The sequence below is a fragment of the Hibiscus syriacus genome, unplaced genomic scaffold (genome assembly GCF_006381635.1).
Source record: "Hibiscus syriacus cultivar Baekdansim isolate YM2019G1 unplaced genomic scaffold, ASM638163v2 tig00111398_pilon, whole genome shotgun sequence".
Classification (NCBI taxonomy): Eukaryota; Viridiplantae; Streptophyta; class Magnoliopsida; order Malvales; family Malvaceae; genus Hibiscus; species Hibiscus syriacus.
Genome location: NW_024063081.1, coordinates 869,546 through 881,547, shown reverse-complemented (window position 1 = coordinate 881,547; position 12,002 = coordinate 869,546). Strand labels below are relative to the sequence as shown.

The following is a 12,002-nucleotide window of genomic DNA, read 5'->3' as shown; positions in this document are numbered from 1 at the left end:
TCGCACATGAGGGTATGAAGACTAGTGATGATTGCAAAAGAGGGAATGCTCGAAGGACATATTGTCATCGTTGGAAGGGAGGATCATCCAACTTGAGAGATCCACATAAGATAAGAAAACCCTTGACACACATAGGACATGACTCTAAGGGAGAGGAGGTTAAAGAGGAGAGATGTAATGCGTGCTCAACAAAACGATGGACAAGGTGAACCAAAGGAGCGATATTATGAAAGCCAAGATATTAACCCTAAAAAAAGAAGCGCTAGAATTCAAGGGAGAACTACTTTTGTGCAAGGAGAGTAGTAGAATGTTGGTTATTGCACACAAACCGAAGGTTGGCTCCCAAGAATTAAAGGAAATTAAAGGGACAAAATCGGCCCAGATGTAAAGAACTTTTTATGGGGGATGGAGTAGTATTTTTGAGCTATGGGCATCGAAAAAGATATTGATAAGGTAAATATTGCTAATATTTATTTAACTAATATTACACTATTATTGGTGGAGGCATATATGCTCCGATGAGAAATGTGGAGGTACTTCCATTACAACATGAGAATTTCAAGCGGAGTTTAAACAATATTTTTTTTCTTCAGAATATGCTGAAGATGAAACTCAATTAAAATTAAAGTGCCTTAGATATGATGGGTCAAGCCAATATATGCGTCAATTTAAAAAGCTCTTGCTAAAAGTCCTAGATATGAGCAACAAAGACGCCCTCTACACCTTCATGGATGCCTTGTAACATTGGGCTAAAACTGAGGTATAACTTAGAGGTGTCAAATAGCTTTTTAAAATTATAACTACCGTGGAGTCATTTATCGAGTCTGTTAGGGACAAATTTACCAGGCTCAAATCTTTCATGCCCCAAAGCGACGAGGAAAATGAGGAAAAGTAATAAAGTGTTGTCTTATCATTTTTGTGCAGGCTAAAGGTCAAGGAAAAAGCTCAGCTAACAGGGGACTTCTCCAAATATGGGTTGAAAACACCTTTGACTTCAAAACAAGAGTCCTAATCAGCAGAAAACGTGTAAGAGTATTTTTCTTTTTACTAGTTCTAATAAATTTATACATTCCTGTTATCATTCCTTTTCACACGAGATTTTAATCCAATAAGCGATCAAAAATAATTAATAATCATTTGAAACAATAAATAAATGTAATCAGTGGGGCTGTCATTCTCATTCAACTGCTGTTGATCATATGCTTTTATCTAGTATGATGCAATTTCCCCCCATGAATGAAGGGAAAATAGCAATGTACTTGAGTTTATTGGACCCAATTCGGGGTATTTCTTGGGGCATCACGAAGGAATTAGAATGTAATAGTATTGATTGTTATAAATACGGAGGAAGAGGTTAGCTGTTGATTTTAACGTCTTACCTATGAGTAGGGATAGAGAAAAAAAGAAGAAAACCGAAGATTTAACATAGCGCTTTTGATAAAAAAAATCAGTTATCATAATCATAATCTTCTTTATTTTAAAATTATAATAAGAAACAAGAGCTGTTTCCAACAGTTAACCAATCTAGTAATACCAGAATTACATTGAATATTTTGCAGAAAACGTGAAAGATAAAGGAAATAAAATTTAAAAAAGTTTAACGAAATCATAGTAAGAGACGTGGTATTAGGTCATTTGTCCTGCTTCAATGTTTCTAAGATGTACTCGTTATAAAGGTCCCTGCACCATAGCAACATAAAACCCTGTGTCAGAGATAGAACTCAAAGAGCAACACTGACCAATAACTATAGACCATCATCTTTAGGCATACATTGAATGCTGGATGGCTTCAATAGCAGTGTCTGCAGGTAAAATATCATTGACTGCAACCTCCTTGTTCTCATTTTTCTTGTCTGTTCAATGTTAAGAAATCAGTATTCCCTCACGTTAGGAAGCAAAATTTAATTTTGTGATGCAGTGAGTTCATAATTTATGATTGAAAAGCATACAGTCCTCGAAGAAACGGCGTATCTCAGTAAGGCGGTGAGGGGGAAGTTGTTTGATATCAGTGAAATGTTTGTACTCTGGATCATCAACACAAACTGCAATGATCTTATCATCTTTCTCCCCCTGAGTGACAAATAATGAAGCAGTTATCACACAAACTGAAGGGAACCAGTATCAGAAAGGTTATACTTGTTTAGACTTCAATGAAATACCTGGTCAATCATGGGCATAAGTCCAAGGGGTCTGGCTCTCAAAAAACATCCAGGAAGAACTGGCTCCTATTTGAACAAATGGCATAATCTCAGTACTTGAAGACAACTGTTAGCTTGCAGCTAAAAGATGCAACAATCAAGTTGCAGTGCTAAATTTGGCACATTGCAGTTAATTCAACAATCAAGTTATAGGGCTAAATTTTATGGTTGAGCATCATAGTCCACCAACATATAAGCTGGAGATAGGCATTTTCACCTGCATGATAACCAAAATATCCATAGGATCATTGTCTTCACATAGTGTGCGAGGGATGAAACCGTAGTTGTGAGGATAGACGACTGAGGAATACAAAATCCGATCAACCTGAGATTCATTAAGACAGTAAATAAACTCATTAAGAAGGGGAAAGCCTTGGCCTATAAGGTGTTCCTCTATTCTATAGCAAATGGAGGATCTTCACACCTTATCACATAGTGTGCGAGGGATGAAACCGTAGTTGTGAGGATAGACGACTGAGGATCAAAATCCGATCAACCTGAGATTCATTAAGACAGTAAATAAACTCATTAAGAAGGGGAAAGCCTTGGCCTATAAGGTGTTCCTCTATTCTATAGCAAATGGAGGATCTTCACACCTTAATCATTCCGGTCTTTTTGTCAAGTTCATATTTGACCTTACTACCTTTTGATATCTCAACAACCTGTACAGTTGAACCCCCCCCCCACAAAACAAAACAAAAATTCTACAGTTTGATTATTCATTCAGACAATATAAATGAATGAACAAGTCGAGGCATACACAATTGACAACGGTTGGAGCTTCAGATCCTGCAGCAGACAATATTTTTAAAACATGTAAGTTACCCTGTTTGATTATTCACTCAGAGAACGATGCGATGTAAGCTAAAAACATGGAATCTGATTATTCAGGCATTGGATAGGTACCACTCTCAAGATCATGCCAAGAATGTGCAGCAACTGATCTCTTTGACAGAGACGAAAGGATCCTCTCATTTAGACGGGGTGGTCCACGTGGAACTTCACTCGTTTCGTCGCTCATCTGTTTTGATATTTTTTCCCAAAAGAATAAATCGCATCATCATTCAATCAAATAGAGAAAACAATGGAAAGGGTTTCATTTATGATAATGAAAAAAGCAGAAAGTGAAAAGGAAAGTACCTTTGGTTCTGGGATAGAGAGTGTGGATACGGAAAAGGAAGTGAAATGGATACAGTGGTTCATGTATGGGTAAATACTTATAGCATGGAGGGCCTGAAAATTTGTCCAAGAAGAGAGAAAAGAGGTTGGTCAAGATGCTTTAAGGCAGTGCCTCGTGTCTGCTGTTGAGAAAAAGTAGGTCGGATTTAAAGCTTAGCCCACCTCCTCGGCTTCTGTAATTCTTTTTCCTCTAACTAGGCTGTATTACCGGTACACATACGTATTTTAAAAGTATTTTAGAAATGATAGGAAAAAAAGTTGATTTAGGGGCTGTTTGTTTGCCTTTTAATGAAATTATTCAGCAGCGTTGAATGCGAAACTATTCAGCGCTAAATGTTGAACCGTTCAGTATTTATCGCGTTTATTTTGCACTTCTAAATGATTCAGTGCTGACTGATTTAGCAAAACAGTGCTGAATGATTCAGCACAGAAGTACATTCTGAATGATTCAAAGACATTATCAAACAGCATGTCACATTCAGAGCTATTTCATACAGAGCTTCTAAATCATTCAGCATTTGAATCATTCTGCGCTTAATCATTCTGAAGTAAACAAACAACCCCTTAATCATTGTTGATTAAAAACTTCGTCGTATAAGGCCAGTATATAATATGTTGATGCACCAATTATGTATTCAATGTAAAATTATTATTAGCATGAACCAATGAATCTCGACGATTAAAGATTTATTGTTATTTTTTGAGACATCATTTTTCATTAATGATGAAGATATAATATAGGCACGAACGTTGATTATCCTTGCAAACAATATATATATATCCTTAACTGTAATTTTGAAATTTTAAGATTAAATTATAAAAAATATAATTTATTTAAGAGTCAAATTAAAACTAATTTTTTTAATAAATTTTAAATATGTTCCTAGTTTTACTTAGAGGGGAGAAAAAGTAGACTTTATAGAAAAAAAAAGATGAGGGTTCTTAATAAGTTTAGAATCTATGACCTAAATAAATATGAGGAAATAAAGATGAGTAACTTAATCGACCGACGAAATTAAAACCAAACTTAAGGAAGCTGAAATGAGTATTACAAAACAGTTTTTAATATTTTTTAGAATTGATCATTTTTAATATTTCTTTTGGGTCTTGGTTTAAGGTTTATAAATAATCATTCTCCTCACAATAATACTATGGGAATTGGTTTTAGAATCAATATGAATAGTAATTTGGAGATAGTATAAAAGTAGATTGTTGAAATCAAACCAAGTCTTAAAAGAGTCGTTTAGCGAATCCATTTATAAATCTAATAATACCTTGTTGCAAGTGATAATGGGATTCAGTTTTCTTACAAGAAAAAGAAACCAACAAGCAAACGAAACACAACACAACATCCTAAAGCTTGGGTCACTTTTTAAATGCTTCAAGGCAAAGTCAAGAAGGACACTACTTGGAGATATCAAGCCTTGACCGGATACTTGTGAATTTCATCTTTCCACGGGTTACCCCTTGTCTCACTCAACGGAGTCGACGTAAGAGCTCTCCAAACAGCGCCGTTACACTTGAACCCCGACCCGAATGCAATCTGCCACACCCGGTCACCACCCGCGATCCGACCCTTGGCCTCCGTGTAAGCCAACTCATACCACGGTGAGCTGCTCGAAGTGTTTCCAAATCTATGTAATGTCATCCTTGATGGTTCCATGTGCCAATCCGTTAGCTGCAAATTCTTCTGTACTTCTTCCAGTACCGCCCTTCCACCAGCATGGATACAAAAATGCTGAAGAGCAAGATTAAAATCGGGTATGTAGGGCTTAACTTTTGCTTTAAAAACCTTCTTTAAAACAAGGGTAACAAAGAACATGAACTGCTCTGTGAAGGGTAAGACCAGGGGACCCAGAGTGGTGATATTGGTTTTCAATGTGTCGCCGGCCACAGCCATTAAGTCACAGCCCAATGAAACCAACAGTTCCTTTCTCATCCTCTCTTTGGTAAACGCAGCTGTAATGTTTATCGTCGGCGCCTTTATGGGTTCGAACCAAGTGAAGGAGCTCGTACTTGGAAATCGCCCTGTCTCGTGGCTTGTTCGACAGAGCGGCTCCACGCATGCGGAATATGCAATTGCATAGCAACATGGACCTATCGTTCCCGAAACACCAATTTACAGTAATATTTTCAGTGCTTACCACCACTGCATACGTGTTGGGATTGGCTCGAAGGAGGTTTTTAGCGAGCTCGACGGATATAAGGCCAGCACTGCACTCCATCCCACCGAGATTGTAGGACTTGATATCTGTACGTAGCTTGTAATGGTTGATTATCATGGCTGAGAGAGACGGTGTGGGGTTAAATATGCTACAATTCACGATAAGGATGTCGATATCCTTGGCTGAGATATTCAGTTTCAGACCGAGCCTCTCCCATGCACGAATTTGGAAGTCTAGAGGTTATCCCTCTTGGGAAGTACGTCTCATCGCCTAAACCAGACCGGGTCGATATCCTTCTTTGAAACTGAAGCATATCGTCCGTGGAAGCTCCGGTTTCTTCAGTCATCTTCAGGAATGAGTCAATTGACAATTTACGATCATCTTCAGATTTATAACAAGCGAAGTCGACGAGATAAACCGGCCTGGACCGGTTCGCAAAGTAAAGACCAAATAGGAAGAAAAGGGCAAGTGAAGCAGCTAGTCCGGTGGCAGCATCAATGCTCTCAAGTCGAAGGGCTTGATCGGTCCATAACTCGTAAATCCAGTCTAGTTTCAGACCGTAGAGCTGAACCAAAGTGACAATGATAAATGGTAGGATAAGAACGGTGGCGGGGTTACGTGAATAACCATGGCCCAAGCCTAACTTTACGTACTAGAGCTTCACAGATTGCAGGAAATCAGACAACCTTGCTGGATTTTGATGACGGTGGAGGAGTCTTCGAATACCATTTCCGCCGTCAGCCGCTCTTTACTCAGCTCTATGCTTTCCCTGTCCATATTATTTTCTTTTCGGGGGACTTAATGAATATGGGATTTGTTGTGTTTTTGGTAAGAATTAAAGTTAGCTGTGAAACCTTTAGAATGGGGAAGCTAAGCCAGAGTTAAAATAATGACAACTACAATAAAAGGATTAACGGTGGAATTAATGGATTACTCAACCACCGTGGCAAACTAGGAATATCCAATGGGATTTATTAGACTGCTTTGTTGAGAAATCATAAAATCAATTAACAATATTTGGGATGAAAATTATTAAAGGTAATTATACATTTAGTACCTAAACTATTAATTTTATTTCATTTTAGTACCTAAACTTTAATTTATTTAATCATACATAACATTTACTTTTATTTCGTTTTGGTACCTGATAGTTAAAAACTTAACGGAACTATTACATCATGTCACTTTTTATGGGTAAATTACATCATTCATCACTCAACTATCTCCTCACTCCTATTGTAGTCGTTTTAGTACCTCATCATTAAAAACTTTGATGAACTATTAAGTTTTTAATTACGAGATACTAAAACGAAACAAAAAGTAAACGCTAGGTATGATTTTGAAATAAATGAAACTTTAGATACTAAAACGAAATAATATTGATAATTTAAGTACTAAACATGTAGTTTATCTTTTATTTTTTAGGTGCTCAAAATGCAATCCAATACAATCATGTCTCCCCATGACCTTCCATTTCAAATTATTTCTTTAAGTTCTCTATCATCGCATATGTTTTTTAGGAGTCCTAATGATTTTAAATCGTCAATATATATAACAATTATTACAAATCCTGATCCAAACCTCTTAAAAAATACAGAGAAAAAATATTCTTATATTATTCCTTCGATATATATTCACTAAGATGATTATATCACATGTACTCAGGTTGTTTTAATTCATAAATGGATCTACTTAATTTGATTGAGTAATGTTCTTAAGAACCTGAATTAACGATTTCTTACCGCTTAAAATCTTCTAAAAGTCTCATGTAAATATCACTATCAAGTATACCATACAAGTAGGTTTGACAACATCCATTAGACGAATAATAAGTTCTTCTTTTATTGTTAGATTAATCAAAAATCCCAAAATAGTTGTATTCACCTTAGAAGAATATGTCTTTGTATAATAAATATTGAGTCTTTGTGAGAATCCTTGTACAACGAAAGGTACTTTATATCTCACAACTCTTTTATCTTTCTCACAAAAACTCATGTATATCTATGAGTATTCGTGTTTAATTGAATTTGAGTTTTTATCTTGAATCCTTTGCACTTTCAGAATTCGTGTCAAAGTCGAGATTAAAAGAGTTTGACTCAAATGCAATGTGAAATAAATTAATTAAGAAATACTTAGAAAAAATAAGATATTTTATTTTATTAAAAGTAGAAAAATTATTTTCTTTTATGTAGAAAACCTACTTTGAGTAAATTTTTATTAAAGAAATTTACATTGTAACGAAATAGATATCCTTATAAATAGATATCAATGGTTTGTGTTAAAGTTTTATTTCTTCAAATTATCTTGTATTATTCTTTCTTTAATATTAGTGAAAGTTCTTTTCTTCTGCACGTAGATTTATAAATTGCCTTCATTTTTTGTGACATGTGTCTATATTTTGAAATATTTGTTTTACGACTTATATTGTTTTGCTACTAATGTTAGATTTACTGTGATACTAATTATGACATATTTTATTTTATTCAGTCACTTATAGTTTTATATTTACTAGTTTGGATTTTATCGTTATAAACTATGTTTTTTAAGATGTTATTTATAATATGGATTTAAATTATCGAAGAACAATCTGGAAAATTTTAATGTAATTCACTAGATCTGGTCATAACGCATAGGTCGGGTCTAGGAGATTACAGAATTTTTAATTTTACAAATTATAACACTAAACTTTGATTTCCATTTTGACTATGCTGCAGAGCCTTTAAATCATTAACAACATGATAACATAGCGGACCACTATTGAGGTGGACACCACATTAAAACGACATCATTTTGTGTGACTATTTGAATGCTCAAAATAGACCAAAACAATGTCGTTTTGATGGAAAAAAATTAAAATTAAACTACTCTTCATAAGAATCAATCCAAGACGCCTTAAAATATAAAGCTTAAGCTTGACAGGTAAGAGAAATTAAATTTTTATGATATCATTAACACAAATAATATATATCTTAAATTACAATTAAGATCAATTCTAAAATCTTAAATAATTCAGGGACTGAATCTAAATTTTCTCATTATATTTTCCTCTCTTTCTGAAGTTTAGATATATGGAAACTTTCTGTAGTAAATTTAACCAAAAAAAAGTTAAATTCCAGTAAATTAACAAATCTCTGAGCATTTTTAACTCCTTAAATTTACCAATCTAACCTTGTTTGTAATAATCTCCATAAACCTTTTCCTGAAAAGGTTAGCAGGACCACAAGACCATCAATGCTGTTGGTGGCGAAAGATGTTCAAGGTACTGGGCAATTTATTTTTTACCTATAGTCACAACAGTAAAACTCAAAATTGTGTCTTCTATTGGTTAACAAAATAAACTGACTAGTTTAGCTGTAAAAGTGTATTCGATATCGATCTTGACCCGATTTTTATTAGGGGTAAACTACTCAAAATGACCATTTAGTTATATGATTGGAGTTGATATGATCATTATACTTTTAATTTTGGTAATATGAACACGTAACTATTCAAATGATTTCAATCAAACCATTCGTCGTTAAAATTTAATGGAGCAGGTGATGAGGCAGTTAATAAATGTAGTATAATTACATATTTAATCCTCATAAATTATATATTCTATTAATTCAATCCTAATTTTAAATGAAATCCTTCAATAATATATGTATTAACGTGTTACTTAAGGATTGTTAAAAAAAACGTGTTACTTAAGAATGTCCTATACCACATATTTTTATTTCATCACCCTATAGGAAAACTAATCAATTACGGTTTTGTTAGAACCAAGTTGTCCACATCGGTAGCAGCTGCTGAGATAATGAGGCTTTCGGTACACACAACGCAGCAAATACAAGTCATTTTCCTGACAAACACTGACCCCAATCTATTAAATCCACCCGATAACCAAACTATAAAAATTGAAAGGGCATGCTTTGTTTGTTTCAAACCCTTAAACCATGAACTAATTCATTCATACAGATGAATCTGGACATCCACCACCTGTTTGCTGATATTCCTCAACTGATTGATTACTTTAATTAAGCAGCTAAATGACAACATCATTTCTTGCTACTGGTCTAGTATTGTAACTGATTTTGAGATCTTCTAGTTATTTCTAGGGTAAATGATACGTTTAGTATTCCAAATATCACTTTTATTCTGTTTTGATCACTCAACTATTTTTTTCAAAATCATACCTAGCGTTACGTTTTAATTTCATTTTAGTCACCCACCATTAAAAAAATTAACATAACTACTGACTTAATATTTTTTTCAACAAAATTCAATGATGTTGTGTCATTATCTTATGGTGACATGTTAGCATCACAGTTAATTTTTTAACGATGGGCGACCAAAATGAAAGTAGAACATAATGTTAGGTATGACTTTAAAACAAAAAATAATTAGGAAGCTAAAATGAAAAAAAGTGATAATTGGGGTACTAAACGTATAGTTTACCCTTATTTCTTTCATATGTAGGTCGTATTGAACGCGGCACGCTCTTTGATCAAATACGTATCACATATATGACGATCCCATCAACAGTTACAACACTGAAAAAGAGTTTAATTGATTAGAGATGATTAATGGCAAAATAGAAAGTGTTGTTGAAAATTTTAGGAATTGGTAAAGAAAGATAGAATTGTTTCTATAACAAATTGGGATCGTTGTTTACATGGTCATGATGCACAACGCCATCGTGTTCTCTTTTCTCCTCATAAAACGATTAAATCAGAGAACAAGAAAAAAATCGAGTGACTTGATAGTGAATAAATTGAATTAATTAAACCAATTAAGAAACTAAGATGAAAAATGATCAAGTTAAACGATAAAGTTTTGGGAAGAGATTACGTTACAAGTTATCTCATGAAGTTCGAACCACACAAAAGAAAAGAGAGAAAAGTCTTGATATTTTTAGGGAAGAAATTGAGGATGAGCAAAATAAAAGGAGGCATAAATTATACCAAAACATCAAAATGGTCCCTGATTATAGGACAATTCTCTTACTACTAAAAGTTACAAAATGATCATCCGATTATTCATATGTTATAAACACATATTTTTTATTAAAAATTGATAATAATTTGTGTTGTACGTTAACATATTGATTGAGATATGATAAACTTTGATCCTGGAATCTCAAACAACTATCATATCTTAGTCAACATATTAACATCCAGCTCAGCCGACCGTTAACTTTTTTAACGAAAAAGGACAAGTTTGAAAAATATGAATAGTCTAGTAACTATTTTGTAATTTTCAATAGTTGAGGAACCCAACAAAGCAAAACCCTATAGTTAAAAGATTATTTTGTAACTTTTAATAATTGAGGACTTAACAAACCAATATCCTACAGTCAAGGTGTCATTTGTGCATTTTACCTGTAACACCCCAATTTAGGGGCTAAATTTAAGAAATTATAAAGTGGTGGATTTAATTGGTATTTTTGAAAGAAACGGTGGATTAAATTGTAAAATTTTAAAGTTAACAGACCATTTTAAGAAGTGCAAGAAATTTAATAGCTAAACTCATGATTTGACCATTTTTCTTTTGGGATGAATTATAACACTCATTCCCGTATGTTTTTCTGAAAAAAACATCAGTTTTCCCCTTTCCCTCAACTCTTCTTGCAACTCCGATCTAATCGCCATCCGACCTCCGATCGACGAGCCGAAACCACCATCGTGTTCGTTGTCAACCGAGGAACAAAACCCCTCAAACCTTTCGTCGTGAATCGTCGTCGTTCGTCGTTAATTTCAGTCGAAAGTATCGTCGGTAATAACTCGATTTCAATTGGTTTTTCGTCGATTCACGACGATCCGAGCATCCGTTTACGACACCTCCCGCACCATCGTGTTCCTTGCATCGTTCCGAGTCTGCCGGTGTCATCCTTAGTCTCCGTCTACGGCGGTGCGTGAGGAGGTGAAGCGGTCAAAGTTTCTGATTCGTTGAAATCGAGCACTCCACCGTTCAAAATTATGAACCGAGCTTTGTAAGTGCCTTGAAATTACTTAAAATAATTTTTAGGAATTTTCCAACACTTTAGCACTGTTCACGTGCCCCCACTGTGCGTGGGGAAGGGAAAAATGATCGATTTGACCGATTTTGGAGCTGTTTTGACAAGTTTGACCGGTTTCAACCCGACCCGTCCCGTTTACCCGACCCGACCCGTTTTGACCGAGTATACCTATCTTGACATTTTTTGACGTTCCAATTCCGCAGTCCGTTTATCAAAATTCGAACCCGAAGGCCTCGAAATTGCCAGTCAAACTCGTTGACTTTGATTTTGACCGAAAATTCTAAATTTTCGAAAAGTCATATTTTATGCTTTCGACGTCCTGAATCCAAATCCGAAGTCCGTTTCGCCAAATTCGAACCTGGTAAGCTGTTTTTTTACTGATTTATCATCCGATTCGATCTGTTTTTTATGTAATTTCTGTTGATATGGATCAGAGGAAATATTGGAAGATGATTTAAAGAT

The 12,002-nt window shown here is 34.6% G+C and overlaps 1 protein-coding gene and 1 pseudogene across 1 annotated transcript; both read right to left on the bottom strand.

The window, feature by feature from the left end:
- Positions 1-1,541: 1,541 nt before the first annotated feature.
- Positions 1,542-3,399, bottom strand: LOC120161148 (soluble inorganic pyrophosphatase 1-like). Its single transcript, XM_039171407.1, has 9 exons — positions 3,339-3,399; positions 3,105-3,219; positions 2,959-2,987; positions 2,795-2,860; positions 2,416-2,523; positions 2,160-2,225; positions 1,950-2,070; positions 1,772-1,853; positions 1,542-1,680 (listed from the first exon to the last, which is right to left on the bottom strand). The coding sequence occupies exons 2-9, from the start codon at positions 3,217-3,219 to the stop codon at positions 1,632-1,634; spliced, it is 636 nt and encodes a 211-aa protein (XP_039027338.1). The 5' UTR covers positions 3,339-3,399; the 3' UTR covers positions 1,542-1,631.
- Positions 3,400-4,621: 1,222 nt separating this feature from the next.
- Positions 4,622-6,436, bottom strand: LOC120161147 (annotated as a pseudogene).
- Between the last annotated feature and the right edge of the window lie 5,566 nt (positions 6,437-12,002).